The sequence below is a fragment of the Vespula vulgaris genome, chromosome 3 (genome assembly GCF_905475345.1).
Source record: "Vespula vulgaris chromosome 3, iyVesVulg1.1, whole genome shotgun sequence".
Taxonomy (NCBI): Eukaryota; Metazoa; Arthropoda; class Insecta; order Hymenoptera; family Vespidae; genus Vespula; species Vespula vulgaris.
Window position 1 is genome coordinate 8,190,430 of NC_066588.1, and position 19,571 is coordinate 8,210,000.

At 43.7% G+C, this 19,571-nt stretch overlaps 1 protein-coding gene across 2 annotated transcripts in view; it reads right to left on the reverse strand.

The window, feature by feature from the left end:
- Positions 1-3,105: 3,105 nt before the first annotated feature.
- The window catches only part of LOC127062885 (neurogenic locus protein delta-like), a 27,688-nt gene continuing 11,222 nt past the window's right edge, over positions 3,106-19,571 (reverse strand). For both annotated transcript variants that reach the window (XM_050991846.1, XM_050991847.1), the window contains 3 exons: positions 14,705-14,956; positions 11,155-11,215; positions 3,106-8,000 (listed from right to left, as the gene is read on the reverse strand). In XM_050991846.1, coding sequence (XP_050847803.1) covers positions 5,843-8,000; positions 11,155-11,215; positions 14,705-14,956 — 2,471 coding nt within the window. In that variant the 3' untranslated portion in view covers positions 3,106-5,842. The remainder of the gene's footprint in view (positions 8,001-11,154; positions 11,216-14,704; positions 14,957-19,571) is intronic.

Consider the following 19,571-nt stretch of genomic DNA (forward strand, 5'->3'; position numbering starts at 1 on the left):
GGACCATAATAGGATCACCACGAAATACTAATTTCGATGGCGGGCCAGGAAAAAGATTAACATGTTTAATTTATTTATACAAGGATCTATGGTAAATCGATTACTTTTTTAACTTTTCAACGAGATCAAATATGTACGTTACTCTAACAGATGACCGATTTCGTCGATCCATTATTAAATAAATGAACGATAAAAAGAGATATTGGCAAATTGGAAAAACACATCTCTCTGTGTGTGTAGGCGTGCGCGTGTATTTAACGTAAGAAATAAACGATATTTTTTTTTTGTTTTCATAACGACAGGACAAGTATTCTCTCGATGGACAGAAGTTGAAATGCAAAATGTATTCGCCATGAAAAACGAGATATTCGCGCGCGTAGTAGTCTAGCAACTTCTTCCACCATGGATATTCCTTCTGGCAGAACAAAAAGCGGCACGTAGCAAGAGAGCACACGCTCGTTTCACCTTGCGCACGGTGCATGCGTCGTCGCGATAACGTAAGCATCGTAAGGTAAGCGCGTGTATGCACGCGTGCTGAAGCGAGAGGAAGAAACATAGGGCGTATGTATTATGTGTTTTTTCTCTCTTTCTCTCTCTCTCTCTCTCTCTCTCTCTCTCTCTCTCTCTTCATATCTTTCTTTATATACGTGTATGTATGCGTGTTACACGATGTAACGACGTCTTTCGTGGGACTTTCACTTGCCCTCCGCTTCGGCATATCGGTCTGGCAAACTTTATAACTACTATACGTGGTACAGCGTTAAGGATCTTCCTCCTCCACTTCGATCATCAGCCTTCTCTTCTCGAATGGAGAAGCTGTAGCTTCTTTCTTTTTCTCTCTTTCTCTCTCGCACACACACACACACACACACACATTCTTTCTCTCCGTCTCTTCTCTTTCTCTGATCGATTCGTACTTGGAATATTGAGATCTTGCAGCTTTTACGTAACGAAAGAAGTTCAATTAATTAATGCGACGCGTAGAAATTATTTACAAAACGTTTTAATCGATCATCACACGAACTCTGATGTTTCTGCGAATAAATAAATTATTTACTTGTAAAATCTTTTAAAGATCGATGTAATAGATCGAAGTCTAAACGATATTAAAATTTCATTGAGAAGTAGAAAAGATAGCAATTCATATATTACAATCGCGTATTCATGTTGTTATCAGATATCTATTGCTCGTGCCGCGATTGTTAATATTTGATATGTACGTAAATAAGTAATCAAAGTTTATTCGCGTATGTCAGATCTATTTGTATTGAATATCTAGTTATACTGAATTTACAAAGAATCAAAGCTACATACGTACGTCAGATGTTAATTCTGCGAATTGTGGTAGATCTTGTACGTTGATTATATTCGTATCAATATATCTACAAATCGTTTCTCATTATAAAAAGGGGGAGAAAATCCGGACAGGCGTTGTCACGAACGGTAAAAGGAGGATGAAGGAGTTACGAAGTAGGAAGGACGATGAGGGATGGTTAGAGGGGGAAACGAAGAAACGAAGAATGCTACAAAGGTTCGTTCGTAATGGCTTTGCAACGGTGGAGCAAGTAATAACCATCGCGTAATAACCAACGACACGATGAGTCTTGGGTAGGCAGCCGATGTGTCTCGTTCTTTCGAGTACTTTCACGAGTTTCCCTGACTGTTGTCTGATATGTGTATGTGTGTATGTATGTGTGTACGCGCGCGTGTTTCTATGTATATGCATACGATATCTTTTTCTATGTTCAATATGTATACCTTTCAAAGATGTATGCTTATGATTGAATTCGGAATAGAATATATTGAAGAAGCTTCGACTTTCGTCAATTAATTAATAAGATTCTTACCCTTAATCGTATTACGATTTAATTGGAATGTCTTTCGTGTTTTTTCTTTTCCTTTTATTTATTTATTTATTTATTTATTTTTTTGTTCTTATTTGTATCACATAGAAGTAATTGACTTTAAGCAGATTCTGAGAAATATGTGATTTATTAATAAGAGATAATAATGTTGTCGATCGAATGATCCTACCTTGGCGGATGTAATTTAAAGAGAGGGGGAGAGTGCGTGTGTGTGTATAAAAGAGAGTGAGAAAGAGAGAGAGAGAGAGAGAGAGAGAGAGAGAGAGAGAGAGAGAGAGGAGAAAAAAATTACGATTTACAAGGGACCATCAAGGCAAAGAGCCAGTCGAATTATCTCGTTTCGTTCCCAAGAGATGCGGCTTCCTCCTTTGAACTCGGTTTCGAAGGAACCTTTCTTTCCCGTCTTTCGTAGCCTCGTCGATCGAATAGGATAGATTTAAATTTCGTCGTTCGTAAAAAAGGGTATATAATATGTAAAACGCATTGTTTTTTCAATATATCCTTATTGATCCTTGACTGTCGTCTGCGTGACATAGTAATATTGACAATTCTTCATCTATTTACACGTTCCTAAGCAATGATGGTGACGACGAGTATGATGGTCATGATCGTGATAATATAATAATCGATGCATGATAGTTAATAAATACTAGTAGTAGTAATAATAATAATAGTAATAATAATAATAATAATAATAATAATAATAATAATAATAATAATAATAATAATAATAATCATAATCATCATCATCATCATCATCATCATCATCATAATGATAATAATCATAATAATAATCACAATAATAATAATACTTATAACAATACAATTTTAATACAACTATACACATGTATTCGTCATGTATTATATTTATATCTATTTTATAGATCGTACATTCACGTATAAACATGTAATTTTTCTTTTCTAGTTCTTTTTTTTTTGTTTTTTTGTTTTTTTTTTTATTATTTTTCTCTTTTCTTTATGCGAACGGAAGATGATTATTTTTCAAAGTCACCTCGTGTGATATTTCAGCACAAGGATCGCGTAGAAACGGAATGAGCACGAGAGTACGCGCTGCCCCACGGAGTTTACTCTCAAGGAAAAACAAACTCATCGGTGTGGACGTTGTATAAATTTGAAAAGGTCGCGAAAGAGGCGGAAGAAGTGAAAAGAGGCAGGAATCAGGAATGATCGATCGCTCGTATGGAAGGCGACGACGTATATCAAATCGTTCAAAGAAGTGTAAGTACAAAAAATGACAACAGCTTTATTACACATTATATTTATATAATATAATCGGTCTTATGTACGTGATTCGTCTCGCAGATTAGGATTACCGGGGTTTTCATTCTTTTACTTTTTCGTTTTCTTTTCGTTTTTTTTTTTCTACCCCACTCTCTCCCTCTTATGAAAGAGGGACGATACAAAATCGATTCCGCCGATCCTCCAAACATTACCGGTTTTTCCATCACTTTGTTGAACCGCGTACGATAATTATAATAATTAAGCGCGTAGGTCCTTCGTTAAGTCGCGCTGATCAAGACCCAAAGCCTGTGTATGACTTAGTTGGTAGAGTTGTTCGTTTATTTTAATTATTATTATTATTTATAACAGGAACATCATCGAATCTTTGTTCGTTATATCGTCATCGTACGTTTCTATATATACATATATATATATACACATACATATATATGTATATACATACATACATACATACATACATATAATATATATATACATATACATATACATATATATACATACATATAATATATATATGACTATATATACATATATATATATATCTATATATATATATCTATATAATCGTCATATCTCATCACTTTCACATCAGCATTATCACCATCGGCATACTGATTCATTATACGCGATAATAATCATTCATAAATAAATTAATTAATCGTTATTAACCGTGCGGAAACAACACATATTCATCGCATTTCTCGTACCATCGACGGCCGAGGATAACGAGCGTTCTTCCTTTTTTTTTTTTATTTTTTTTTTCTTTACTCGTCGAACTTCAATCTCGTCGATGAAAAAAGAAATATACAGAAACGATAGTATACCGAAATGATTGGTGCGATCCGATCGAATGGATACGAACACGCATCGTTTGCGCTGTTAAACCAAAAGGAAATCTAGCCGTACTAATTTTTTTGGTTTGCCAGTATTACGATACACGCTCGCAATCAATTAGACGGATCCATTCGAATTTTATCGAATTTTGCTATACTCAATACTAAAAGAAAAAAAAAAGAACACACCAAAAAAAAAAAAAGAAAAACACTCGAAATAATCCATTCCGTTGTTGATACATTACCGATGACGACGGCGGTATTTTTTATACATACATATTTATATGTATATATATGTGTGTATATATATACATATGTATACACATATATACACATTAGATAATTTATATACACATAAGTCGCGATTAGTTTTAAGAACGAGAAACGATGGAATTTTTTTGTTTCGCCGAACACGTGCGCAATGCAATTAAGCGATAAACAAAATGGTTTTTTTTTTTTTATCAACGAAGAGGAAAGCCGATCGATGGCGATTGGGAGTTCATCGAACGAATTTCGAATCTCCTGCGCGTAGAAAAAAAAACGAGGTCGCTGTATTATACCTCGAATCACCAAGCCCTAAACGGAAATAGGTTTTCCATTCTTTTTTTTTTTTTTCGTTTTCTTTTTTCTTTCTTTCCCTTCCATCGCGCGAAATATGAGAAATAAAATCTTTCGTTCGTCGTTTCTTGGGTCACCTTTCTTACTCTAGGTATTTTCTTTTTATATTTTAAAAGGGATAAAATTCGAATCGATTTTCGTTCTTTATCCCTTCGATATTTTTTTATAGGTGTAAGATGTAAGAAGATGTTAGTATTCAATGGTAAACAATTCTAGTACGATCTAACAGATTCAGCATATTTTAAGCGATTCATGCTATCTACAGAAGGAGACCCAAAAAGTGTTTTCGATTTTTCCCATATTCGCGCGAACGAGCAAGAGGTCGAATATTTTGATTCGAATTCGTAGCAAACCTCTTCTCCTTCTTCTCATATGCATACATACATGCGCGAGCACACAAACACACGCACACGCACACACACACGCACATACACGCATACACACATGCGAACATTCGCGATCATACACGTACGCATTAATACAAGCTTGTTCTCCGTTACCATATCGCGTCGTAGATAGGACAAAGCACGGTCACGCAATTGAAAAAAGAACTAGTGGAACAATGATAATGCGATACAATATAATAATGTCGATAATATAATAATAATAAAAATAAAAATAATAATAATAATAATAATAATAATAATGATGATGATAATAATAATAATAATAATAATATTAATAATAATATTAATAATAATAATAATAATAATAATAATAATAATAATAATAATAATAATAGCAATCGTAATAATAGTAAATAACAATAATAATAAATTAGTTCTGTACAAAGTTTTGCTTCGAGCATGACAATATTATTAACATCTAAAGACGGGTAAGTGGCTAATACGCCAACCGCCCCCACAGCATATCGTTACTTTATTAACTCGATTCACGAGCTTCTATTTAGTTAGTCCGTCGCTCGACTCGACGAGAGATCTTAATGATTATCTCACCGTCGTTGTCGTGGTCGTCGTCTTCGTCAATGTCATCGTCATCGTTGTTCCTCTCGTCGTCATAAATAAGACGTGGTCGAGGAAACACGAACGAAGAATCTGTAAGTCTTTCGAAGAGTTGTTTCAACGAACGCATCGATTCACAGTTAAAGAAGAATGAGGATCAACGCGATCTCTAATGCGCCGGGTAAAACGAGAGAAAAATGGGGAAAGAAGAAAAGAAAATACAAGTTCGTGATTCGCGCGCGGTCTAATTGATTCGTGTCCCAAGCACGCGTTCTTTTATGCGTCACAGTATTATTCGAGGCTACACTTCCGTCGCGAGTGTTGTCGCTAGCGTGGTCGCGTCATGCCTGTAATGATCGTCTATAACATAAACACCGCAGGCACTGTCGACGACACCACCACCGCCGCCACCACCTCCACTGCCGGGTGGACCGGAACTTTCCGTTACCGTCGTCGGCCTTTTCAGGAGGGTCGCTTCCGCCGCGCAGCAGGCGTCGCTCGGAGTATTCGCGAAGACCGAGGACCTCTTGGCGGTTTCGAGTACAGCGACACCAAGACCCAGACCCAGGCCCAAGCAATCCTTCTCCTTCTGGAAGAGATGAGACGCTCGATGGGCTGCAGCCTCGGTGTTCAACTGCTTCGTCGTTCTCGTTCTGCCGTCCTGGAGCACCGGTTCCGCTTTGTATCCCGAGCAGGAACTGTCCAGGGTAACGTCGGTCTGGAACGAGGAGTCCAGGTCATCCTGCCGGACGCTACTCGCATTGTTCACACTCTTGTTCGCCGTCCACGTGTTCTTGATCATATGGGCGTCTCCGGTACCGAGAGTGCAGACACTTCCACCGGCCGAGCCGATCAATCCAGCCCCGGAGACCGCACCTCCGCCCGAGACAACTCCACCACCGGTAACTCCGCTACCAACGCAACCACCGGTGATACCACTCAAAAGTCCGACGTTACCGATTCCAACGGCCGAACCACCTCCAGCTGAGCCGATGACGCTGTTGCTACCACCTCCGAGAACACCTCCGCTGCGTTTGCTCATGCTGCTGTGTACCGCGTTCCTTTCATTCTGCAATCTCGCCTCCTCGTCCGCCTTCGCCTGTTCGCGCTTTTGCCGCCTCTTCATGCACATTACTGCGAGTGCTGCGACCAAGACAAACGCTGGCACGGCCGTCGAAAGAGTTGCTATCACCACTACGTGTTCCGTCGTCAAACCGGCGTCTCTAGCTTCAGCTGCCGAGGTGACGTGTTTCGATAAGTTTCCTGACCAATAGCTGGCACCCGAGGGTGGTACCGCGGCGGCAGCTGCAGCTGCTGCGGGTAAAATAGCAGTACCACTTTCGCTGGACGAACTCGCGGCCGATGCCACCGGTAAAACGGCCGTACCACCGACACCGACCTCCTCCGCACAACTTTCCCCGTGCCAACCTACCGGACACTCGCATAGAAAACCGTTCACTCGATTCCTACAGGTGCCACCGTTCTTGCAGGGTGCGCTACGGCACTCGTCCACGTCAACGCTGCAATCTTTTCCCGTGAATCCGGGCTTGCACTCGCAACGATAGTCGTTCGTTCCGGAGATGCATCTACCACCGTTCGCGCATGGCTTAGCCAGGCAATAGTCGACCTTGTCTTGGCAGAGTCTACCGACGAATCCGGGCACGCACTGGCATCTAAAGCGATTCACCAAGTCGACGCAAGTGCCACCGTTAAGACAGGGATCACCTTGGCAATCGTCGACGTTGATCTCGCAGCGATCTCCAGCGAAACCAGGAGGGCAGGAGCAACGATAACTGTTCACCATGTCGGTGCAGGTGCCACCATTTGTGCAAGGATTCGGTGAGCACTCATCGAGTTGGGATTCGCAATCGGTACCCGTGTATCCTGCTGGACAACGACAAACGTAGCCGTTCAACGAGTCATCCTCGCAGATACCGCCGTGCAAGCAGGGAGAGTCTCGACATGATCTCGATGTCATCTCGCAGTGGCGACCTCTCCAGCCTGGTGGGCAAGTGCATCGATAAGCTGCTCGTTGTAACTTGCTCGATGACGAGGAGCCATCGAGCGAAGAGGAAGAACCCGAACGATGATGATGATTGCCGTTCGCGTTGCTGCCGCCACTGGAAGATACGCTCGAGTTTGCGTACGTTGCTTCCATCGAACAGGAGCCTCCATTCAAGCATGGCTTCGAGTGACAGTCCAAAAGTTGTGTCTGGCAGTCCGTACCAGTGAAGCCTGGCGCGCAGGAGCAGGTGTACGATCCTTGGCCGGTGTTAAAGCAGGTGCCACCGTTCATGCAAGGCTTGTGATTCGTGCAGTAGTTTAGATCCTGGTTGCAGAACAGTCCGCCCCAGCCTTCGTCGCATAGACATTCCCAAGGCTTTTGGCAACTACCATGAAGGCACCCGGGATATCTCACGCACTGATCACAAAAGGCTCCTTTCCAACCGCTGTGACAGCTGCAATTAAAAACAAAAAAGGAATCAAGTATATGCTCGTTAATTCATCTCATTAGATATAAGATTCGCGTTAGATATATGATTTTCATAAATATGTATCTCCTTAGTGGTTATTATCAAAACTCATGGTATCCCTCCGAAACTCGTTTGCCTTTTTAAAGAGAGGGAGGGAGGGAGGGAGGGAGGGAGAGAGAAAGAGAGAGAGAATTCGTGCTCTCACGTATGAGAAGGAATCGTATCTAAATACGCTACGGAGGTAGACAGAAAAGAGAGACGAAGCGAGTGTTCGAGATAGCTACTGCCGTGGAAAAGCGCACGTTGTGTGCGAGGCTAAGTATCTTTGTGTGTTTGTCTGTACGTCTGTATGTGTGGATGTGAACGCGCGCGCGGGAGGAGGTAAAGGGTGAAAATATAGGTACCTACATATATCGGAGAGCATACAAAGGTGGATAAAGGCTGTGTGAAGAGAGACGAGGAAGGTACAGGAAGAGGAAGGGGTAGAGAAGAGGTATATGGTGGTCGGCCATTACGTTGTCCAAGGGGTTATACGGAGAAAGAGCGAGAAAGAAAGATGAAAAGAGGAGGACAGCCAGCCGGTCAGGCAACGAGTAGTAGAGAGGAAGGGGGAGGAAAAAGAGTGGGAGAACGAGATGAAAGGTGGGAAGGCGAGGAGAGAAGAGTCCCGATGACGGCGACGGCGACGACGTCGACGACGACGACGACGACGACGCCGACGACGACGCCGACGACGACGCCGACGACGATGACGACGAAGTCGACGACGAAGACAACGACGACGACGACGACGACGATGACGAAGACGGTGACGGTGGAGGCGGCTGGCGTGATGGTGGGGAGAGGATCTGTGAAGCGAGAGAAAGAGGAAGAGAGACAGAAGAGAAGGTAGAATTCGTAAGAGAGTGGGGATGAGTCGTCGAGTAGTGTTCCCACGGTTCGAGCCTCGGCACAGCCGTTCAGTATGCGGGTCAAGGAAAGGTTACGCTCCTGTGTGTGCGTGTGCGCGCGCCTCGCTCTGCCCACTAATACCCATCCGCCTATATATATTGGCGATCTGCGCCATGCCGCGCACGGTTGTCGAGCCGCGGCCGCGCGAGCGCACTTCGGACATCGCATGACTCTACCATTAAACAAATTCCGTGTAACGACGAGATTCGAGAGTATCGTCGCGTCGCGTACAAGACGTTCAAATCCGATGGCCTCCGATTTAAACCGGGAAATTTGAATTTTAAAGGGAAAGCGTCGATGATTTTGATTTCAAGAGAAATCCGTTCTCGCTTCGATCGTTTCCATTGGAATGTTCTACGATCGTATTAAAAGACGATGCTGAGATGCTAAACGTTCGAGTCCGTTCACTTTGCGTGGATCGAGGCGAATAGAACAGTCTGTTTCACAGTAATACAGTACATTCACTCGAATCGCGGAGGGAAAGAGAAAGAGAAAGAGAGAGAGAGAGAGAGAGAGGACGTACAAGGATGCATAGTCTGTGCATCGTCATCTGTATTCAACTGGCGAACGCACGGCCGAACGTGGACTCCGAAATTTCAATGGGACACCATAGCCGTGATTCTTTCACGTATCACGAGCGGGGCCGATATCCCACGAGTCTTTCTCTCTCTCTCTCTCCCTCTCTCTCTCTCTCTTTCTTTCTCTCTCTTATTCTCTCACGGCAATCGCTTTCGATGATATCGAGATTTTCGATTGTCACACGAAATGAATTCGTTGTCTCGCGAGAGAGAAAAAAGGAAGAAAATATCATTACTTCTTGTCCTTAATTACAAAATTACAGTGATGTTCGATCATCAAGTATATATAGGCAGATGATGGAAAAGAGGATGAGGACAAAGACGAATGCGTATACGTAGTTCGTATAAAACGTATTAACCCAATTACGGTTGGGAAACATCGAGCTGGCACATTATACCTGCATGGCGCCATGGATGCGCGCATCATCCACATAGTGCATTCTCGTGAATGCTCGCAATCTAATAAGGACACGAGAATCTCTCTCTCTCTCTCTCTCTCTCTTTCTCTTTCTCTTTCTCTGGTAGATCGAATCGTGAGCTCTACTTCTCTTATAAAATGTTCTAGGTACTATGCACGTTTCGATCTATCCTCTGTATAGAAAAATTATTCTTCTTATCTATCTTCAGAGAAGAAAAACGATAAGAAAAATGATCAAGATAGAAAACGAGGAACAGAGAGAAAGAGAAAGAGACAGAGAAAGAGAAAGAGAGAGAGAGAGAGAGAGAGAGAGAGGAGGGAAAGTTCTGAGACGGCGGCACGTTGAGTCAACCATAGAGAAAGAAAGAGAGAGAGAGCCGATGCCTGCGGCTAACGGGACAATTAACCCCGGTCGTAGAGTAATTAGATGATCGAGTTAACTCCAAAGCCCGGGTTAGCGCCGGTCGGACCGAGATTCGCGGTCTCTCTCGTCTCTTTCTTCGCTAATTTCCCTTAGCAAAGTTACGATCGCTCGTGCGTTAACCGAAATAAGTGTATTTCGAAAATAGCGAGTAATGAATAGCGAGGTTCAACGACACGTCGGGAAAAAAGGGGGAAAAAGAATGAAAAATGAAAGGGGATGGGAAAGAATCGTCTCGTTGGCTAGGAACGATCGGCACCTTCGAACGGGCCGAGTCGTTCGACGGAAAGGAGCCGAACGCTTCGAATTCTTCTTCGTCCTCTTCTTCTTCGAGCATGAAGAAGCGTTCGTGTGTCCATGTATGTGTGTGTAGAATGCGTATAGAAGTTGGAAGGAAGATCGAGCCCGGAGAACGTGGTACCGGTATAGGAGAGTCGGTATATACAGGGTGAGTCGATAATTATTACCAGATGAATGAATTTTTTATTTCTTAATTTGGACCCGAATTAACTTCAAAAAAAAAAAGAAGAAGAAAAAAGAAATCTTCGACAAGAATGTATTAGCATTTTCGATGACTCCTGTCTGTTATAGGAAATGCTTTAGAACGTTTTTCTTTTCTTTTCGTTTCTTTTTATTTTAAATATGTAAATAAAAATTCTTTCCACTAATGGCAATAGTTATTGACTCATCCTATATATGCATCTACACGCTCGTGTATGTGCAGAAACGGGCAAACTAGGTGTACGTACGTATGTATGCGAAGATACTTACATGCATTCGTTGGGTCGACTGCAGTGTCCGTGCTGCTCGTCGCATCCGGGCAGGCAGCGGGCTGAAAGGAGTAAGAAAAAATCCAAAAGGTTAAGGCAACGCTCCGCGAGAGGTCGATCGCGTCCCTCACGACTGCACGAGCGATACGTACAACTCTACGATATATACGATGCATATACACACGCGTATGGTAGTCACCGAAGAGTTGGATAATTTACGATGGAACGGAATGTTAAAGAAGAGAATTGAAATCTTTCGATTGTTCAGCCTTGTCTCCTTTAAAGAGTCATTATTACACGTTAAATGTTTTGTCGGCCATAAAAGGACGCGAAATAAGATCCTAATCAATCATAGTCTTTTTAAAGAACTGGAACGAACATTCCTAAAGATATGTATACGTTGAATGGGCTAACCGCAAATGTTTGCGGACTCGTGAGTGGTTGGCAATGACTACTTCGATTACGCGAGTTCCGTATTTGCGTGCACGTTCCCTCCTCGATCGGGTTCATCCATCTTGAGAAAAGGACTTGGTAGGGTCGAAGGTAGGTGAGTCGACGATCGGAGACAGGGCCACCGAGCCGCGTAACCTTGGCACCGAGTAAAACGCCAAGATAGAACTATTCGGCGAAGCTCGGGCAAAGTAAACAACGAGTCGAAGCGCCGTGATGGAACACGCTATTGTATTTATAGACCCCACGAGGTACCCCTGGTCCGACTCCGAGAAGCGTTGAATCAGTGCTTCCGAGTGAAAGAAAATCGAGAAAAGCAGATAGCAGTTTTTTTTCTTCGAACTACCTGCCGAGCGGGTACTTATTGTATATCTTGCACACCTTGCTCGTTGGGAACTTGCCGAATGCGGAAAGACCTGAAAAGTTGTGCAGGTAGGTAGATATAATAAAGAGATGGAGAAAGACTGGAAAAATATCGTCGCCCAAAGAGGAAGGACGCAGGACGAGGTCGTGGTATGGGGATCGAAGAAGAAGAGTAACAGAGAGAGAGAGAGAGAGAGAGAGAAGAGGAGCAAAGGGAGGAGGTTGCCAATGGAAATGGACTGTGAACGTGAGTTTGGTGCAGCTGTTGGTTAAAGCACCGACCTTCGCAGCAGCTGTCAGGCCCACTCGCGCATGGCCTCGCGTTGCAGCTGCCTTTATTCCCCGCAATCCCCATGTAACGTCGTAGTACCCCCGAAAGAGACCGTCTGCGGTGCCGAAAGCTATCTTCGTGGTGCAAGCTCGGACTACTAGTAGTCACCCCTACCCTTTCTAACTCCCTTTCTATATCTCGTTAACCCCTTGCGCACAGACGCTTCCCCGAACGAGGAACGTAGCTGTTACGAGGATAAGTCGAAAGGGGAAAATAACTCACGTGCACCTCAGCTGCTCTCGTGTCTCTTCTCTTTAGTATTGAGTTAGAACGATGAACGAGTTTATGATGGCTCGTGCGCGAACAAGCTCTTTTCTCTGGCTGGTAAACACGCTTTCCTTCGATCATGAAACTACACAAGGAGGATTGATGATTTTATACATCGGGGAGCACCTCTAGCTAGCAAGTGAAAGTTCGATGTTCTGGTATAATGCGTTCCGAAAGAATGCCTCTTGCTACTTTTGATTCGACGTTCTTCGAAATTCTTTTCGCGAGTTTGCTTCGCCATGGGGGAAAGTGGGCTCTAGAATTTAACGTGTCTTCTCTAACGAGTCTTTTATTCGCAAGGAAATATCTTTTTTTCTTTTCTTTTATTTTGGTATTTGGTTTTCTTAACGAATCGAGGCTATTCGATCGTTATTTTATTTCTCACGTCGATCGAGAAGACTTTCAAAGAATCTTAGAACCAAAGAGTTCAATCGCGTTATCGAGATCTCGTACGTACGTGTATACGTAAGCGTGCGCCTGTGTATGTATGTATCTATCTATGTATTCTCTCTTTCTCGAGATTGAGAGAGAGAGAGAGAGAGAGAGAGAGAGAGAGAGAGAAAGAGAGAGACGTGAGAAAAGATCGGCCGATCGCAGCACAAGAAGTGCGTGACAAAAGCGAGACGCGCCTTCCGATTCTTGAAAGTTCCGATTCGCGAAACCGAGCACGAACTCATGATTCCTCGAATGCCGGGGAATGTAACGAAACGAAGAGAGTAAGTAGTCTATTAGTAATCAATGCGCAAACTTTGCCGACCGGTCGACTCGTGCTCTCTTCGAGAAGAAAAGGGTGCAACGACCGATAGCCAACGTTCACGATCGGAGACCTTTCTTCAGCTTGACTTGGCTATCAAGGGTGAGATCGAAGTAGCCTCGCGTTTTTGGATTCCGCCTTGGCACTTGGCTACCAACGGCTGGTCTCCAGCCTCGAGGAACAGCCTCGAAAACGAGATTGCGTTCCGCCTCGATGATCCCTCGTGATACGAGATACCTATTCGTTCTTATAACTCAATGTTCTCTACGTAACCGTTACACTAGAACGAGCCCAATACGGTCATACATACGTGTATGAGCTGAATAAACAGTAAAAAAGAACAGGTTGCTGCGTACGAAACAAGGTGGAGACTTTGAGAAAATTACAAGGTCGTAATGGGACTGAAAGAATCGTCGTATCGTCCGATTAAACTACGAGATTTCGAATTCTAAGTGAAGCTCGTAGAAGAAGTTGAAGAGAAGGCCTTTGGGACCAGGTGAGAAATATTTTTCCGAGAAAAAGGAATCTACCGTCAAAAGGAATGCCTAATACGACTGGCAACGCTGAATACAGCGCATCTCTTTCGGCGGCCAATTCTTGAGGAACTCTGACGTATACGTGTGTATGAGAGAAAGAGAGAGAAAGAGAGAGAAAGGTCGGAGCGCGTGCATGTGCAAGGATCGGATCAGAGCGGGGGCGGGGGCGAGAGCTGCACGCCTTCGTCGTACGCTCTCGACGGGAGGCTCAGGTACGCGAGTGAGCGGGAGAGCAACAAAGAGGATGCCGAGACGGAGGAGAGAGAGAGAGAGAGAGAGAGAGAGAGAGACCAGACCAGAGAGAGTCTCGCGTACACGCGCTAGCCAAGCGTGGGAAGCTGCTGCACGTTCTCGAGCAGCTCGCTGCACCGACGTTGCACCGGCGTTGCACCGGTGCGCCGACACACCGAGTCGTGCCGATGCCGTAGCCGTAGAATCTCGCCGACATCGCCGAGTTTGGTCTCTCGCGGCCTAAGCCGTCAGCGCACAGCTTCGCTTTCGGATTCGCTCGAACGTGACAAGATCGAGAAAATAAAGGAAGAGGAGGAGATTTCATTTCGTGAATCTCCGCCTAGACGAGCCAAGATCAACTGGTGGGCCTCGTTACGAGTACCATCGGCTACTCTTACTTTCAAACGCGGAACGCAGTTCGGTATGGCGTTGCGTAAGCGACGAACAAAACGAGCCGCATACGATTTGCATTTTATCGCGGTAGGAACGATCGAAGAAAAAAAAAAAAAGAGAAAAAAAAAAGAAAGAGAAACACAAAAAGAATGAAGGTTGCGCCAGTCGCGTGCAGTCGTGATGGGAGAGATACGAATAAAGATGACGAGTATTATGATAGACTTACGAGTAGCACAGTAGTCGCCCTTCCATCCCGAAAGACAAACACGTTCACCGGTAGGACTGCAACTGTAATGACCGAAGTTATCGTCTCTAGGTCTGCAAAGATTTTCACAGCCCTTTCCGTAATAATGCGCCGCACACGTCACTCTATACTCGTAAACCATTCGTGAATGGGCACTCCTATGTTCTTCCTCTATCCACTCCGGGCCCACGTCGAGCCACTTTTGCGTGGTCAGCCTGGTGATCAGTACCTTTTCTGCAAAATACATAGATATCGATTAATGATAAAAGAGAAACGTTTAACTTCCTTCTAAAACATGTTTACGTTTGAGTATTATTAGATACAAATTAACAACGAGTTTTGGCTATGTACGGTAGAGTGTATGAAAGAGAGAAAGAGAAAGAGAGAGACAGACAGAGAGAAAGCGAAAGAGAGAAGAGGTAATTAGCCGTGCGGAGCCCAAGCAGGGGCAGAGAGACGACCAATGATGCGTTCCAAGTGTACCGGCCCTTCGAGAGAGAAAAAGACGAGTAGTAACGTGAGTGAGGGGCGTGATGAAGAGAAAGAGAGGAGAGGCCGGACGTTCGTCCGCTATTGCTACTCTGCTGGCGGTGCGCATCCGGCACAAAGAGAGTAAGCGTATACCACAGAAAGAGAGAGAGAGAGAGAGAGAGAGAGAGAGAGAGAGAGAGAGAGAGAGAAGAGTGAGAGTGAGTGAGCGAGTAAGAGAGAAAAAGAGAGAGAGAGAGAGAGAGAACATTGTGGCTCTTTGGCTCTCTGCCTCTGGGAAAGAGGCGTTCTTCGTCCTTCTCTCTTCACTCTTCCTCTTCCTCCCACTTGCTTACCTGTTTTCTGCGTGCAAAAGGAAAGAAGGAGAAGAAGCGGGCCCCGCGCATAACCTTCCGTCTAAACGTATTATCATAATAGCCACGTAGATTAGGATGGTTCGATCAGGTGCACCATCATCGAAAAAAGTCCTGTCTCACGGCAGCAGATCTTGCGGGGGCCAGGGATTACTACTACTACTCTACTACTATTACTATCATCGATATTACCGCTACTACTACTACCAACGACAATACGAGAAGAAGAACCTAGCAAGAAGCAGCCAGCTGGCTGGCTTCGTTGATTCTCATCGATCTTCGATGATCGAGAGAAAGAGAGAGAGAGAGAGAGAGAGAGAGGAATCGTTCCGTAACACTAAATGTAATAGCGCTGTAAGACACCCGAGGCAGATCGATCTTTTGGCTACGCCACTGAAGGTAGCTAAAACCCAACAAAAGAACAAACACTTTGCCCGATGGCGTGTCCTGGGATAGTTAAAGGAGGAAACCAGCCTTCCTTCCCAGAAGGAAAGTAGCATTTCGTTGCCGGCGAAACGGGAGTCAGGGAAGCAGTTTACTGGCCCATCTCTTCTTCCCAGGTGATGCTCTTACGAGTTCCGAAAACATCGATGGGATCCAACAACATCGTCTGCTACCATTATTACGTACACTATACGCATGTATTCGGATTTGTTTATTGTTTTTCTATCGTCAAGTACACTTACGTTAGTAAACACTCGATCGAAACTTTGACAACGATTGTAATTCTAAAGAGGATTAGAAATACGTCGCAATGATAAATAACTCAATGTTTATTAACGCCATTGATCGATGTTACAATGAAGAAAGCAAAATTTCTATTGTCGTAGCTACTGTTGCTTGTATCTTTTACAACTTGGACCATTGACCGCGAGGATGTATATACACACAGTGTATACGCCGCTCGTAAACACCCGGTGAGCTCGAGGCCAGTCCGATTCAAAGTATTCATTAACGACGGCAGAGTGCCGTGAGTAGCCGGAATTTTCTATTGTTCATTCAGAAACGGCCGATTGCCGAAGCATAGCCCGAAGCTGGCAGGTAGTCAGTAGCGTTACTTCTACATCCTTTAACGAGCTTATCTTTGCTTAAACAATGATGCAATGGAGACTACTTAACCGTTACAGTTTCATCTTTTGACCCAAATTTATTCTGCAACCTGTTGTCAAAGTACATTGAATTGAATTAGAAGGTTGGTCGATTGCTGCTTATGTTATCTTGATGTACCATAAAAAAAGAAAGAGCTATTGGCAGAAGAATAGAGTAGAAACGATCGATTAAACTCCTCGTTTTGGTTGGATCTTTTCGAGAGTCGAGTGCATCGTGAGTTGGAACGACTTGCATATCACCGCTACTGTCTCCCCATCGAAACTGAACGACGAGAGAGAGAGAGAGAGAGAGACAGAGAGACAGAGACAGAGAGGGTCGATGATCGACGATGACGTAAGCTTTGCGAGTGTCGACAAAGCGACTCTCAGCTTGTGTGTTTACGGGTTATAAGGATATCACTATAGTTTCCGATCGTGGAAAGGAAGATTAGATAATTTCAAGTCCCTAATTGCTACTTTATTTTTCTAAACTCACCTACGCTTTTTACAGCTACATTAAATAAGGATATGCTTATTTGTATGAGATTTTGTAGTCTCTCGAAAAGCGAGTATATATAATATGTTTGTACGTGTGTTCGTGTATATATGTGCAAGAGATAGAGAGAGAAAGAGAGAAAGAGAGAGAGAGAGAGAGAAAAGTGGGAGGAGGGAAGAGAGAAGAGTAGACAGAGGGTGAGAAGGGGTGTGAGCCTGAGAAAGGAAGCAGCATCCGAGCAGCGCACGGCAATAAAGGGTTCGCTTCGCCTCCGCGTTGTGGGTATTATATTATGCTCGAGGCACACTAGACAGAGAAAGAGAGAGAGAGTGTGAGAGAGAGAAAGAAAGTACCACCGACAAAACGGTATACGATTTAATGTCTCGATGATAAAGACCAGAAATTCAAACGATCTTCGAACAAAATGAACAATATGAAAAGCATTAGCTTCCCCTTTCTACTTCCCAAGTTATTCTACACGTTTACGCGCGTATTCGATCCTTTACGAGTTTGTATCACATCCTTTCATGAAATATTTTTATTTGAGAAAAAAAAAAAAAAAGAAAAGGAAAAAGAAAGAATTAAATATCGAATATAAAATCGATTATCATTGTCTTCGTTCAATTCTTATTATCCATATTTACTGTCTCCAGAAACAATCGTAATGCGAATTAACACACTGGATATCTACGTTTTCATTCATTCGTTCGTACCTCCCTCTTTGTATTCGAATTCATTCATTCATACATACACACAGGCCCGTTCATTCATCCGTCCGTTCATAGAAAATCTACACGCTTGCGAGGGCGGAAATAAAGGGCGAGTAGTCCTCCATTAATATCTCATCGACGTCGTCGTGTTTGTCTGGTAGCACGCGAAAAAGAAGTAAAAAGAGAGAAATGTTATTAAGGATATATTCTCATGTCGGTTCGTACATAGTTAGACACGAAGGACTCGTTTCTCGTCTTGGGTATACCACCGGTATACGAGTTTGTTCACTCTCGGGACCGGGCTTAAAAACGGAATAAGAAGAGCGCGACCACTTAATTTCTTCCTCGAGGTCCTACCGTCGGTAATTAGAATCTACCGGTGCGGGCGGCGAGAGCGGAAGTTACACGCGGCCGCGCGGTGCTCTCATGCGCGACACGTACACATACACGTACACATATATGTTATACACAGAAGCACATACATATACGAATACGTGTACACGCGTATACGAAGAGAGTCAACGGTTTTTAGATTCTCAGTTTCTCTCTCTCTCTTATTCATTTTTCTCTTTTTTTTTTTAATTATTTATGAAAATATGAAAACGGGGATGATCGATCAATTAAATAAATTCGATCGTGACGTTTCTTTTCCTTCTTTCTCTCTTTTCTTTTCTTTTCTCTTTCTTTCTTTCTTGTTCCTTTTTAATGAAAAAATTCAAAACGTCGAGCGCGAAAAGTACAGAGATAGTTTAAGCGTGTTTGCGAATGCGTGTAATACAACGACGTGTGTTCTAACGTGTAAGTCTACGAAGGGTATCGCGTTACTCGCGCGAACCACGAGTAGTGGAAGGTGGCTGCTACGATTACACAGGAAGGAAACACTAGTGTCTATGGGTGTCCTCCTCTACAACTCCTCTTTCATCCTCCGCGCATATTGCAAGAGGACGGGGATCCATCGAGATGTACTTTGTGCGTGCGCACGTGGACATGTTGCGGTAACAATCGTCTCGCTGAGACGGCGAATATAAATGAAAACAGGTCATAGAAGCGTTAACCGAGGAACGCTACGTAAGCGTGGAAGAGAGTATAAATTATTTTTCCAAAGTCACTGAACGGAAGCAAATAAAAAAAGAATGAAAAAAGAGGAAGAGAAAATAAAAAAGTATGCGTGTGTGTGAGGGAGTGGGGGAGAGAGAAAAAGAGAGAGAGAGAGAGAGAGAGAGAAAGAGAAAGAAAAGAGGAAGAGGTCTGGCTCATTTTCCGTGCGTTCGATGACGAAAAGCACGAGCTAGTCGAGTAAAGGCAGACGAGTCGAGGGTTGTTGCTGGGAAAAGAGATCCGAGGTTACGTCTCTGGTGAATGTCGTGACAAGGCCGGAAGTCACTTCTCGACTAGTTCGGACACGATGCAAGACACATCGAGATTCAGGAGGGCAGCTGGACCGCACATGCCCGCGTCTTTTTCTCTTCCTCTCTCTTTCCCTCTCTCTCTCTCTCTTTCTCTCTTTCTCTTTCTCTCTTTCTTTCTATCTATCGTCAAGAACTCTGCCAGGCAGGCAGAAGCGTGTGTCACGCATCAAGGGCTCGTGCGTCGTCGGACGACTAATTTTATGATAATCCTTTTCTTTCTCTCCTGTCCCTTATATTTTTTCCTTTCTTTTCTTTTCTTTTCCTTTTTCTTTGTTTCTTTTCATTCATAGGCACACGCAAGCTA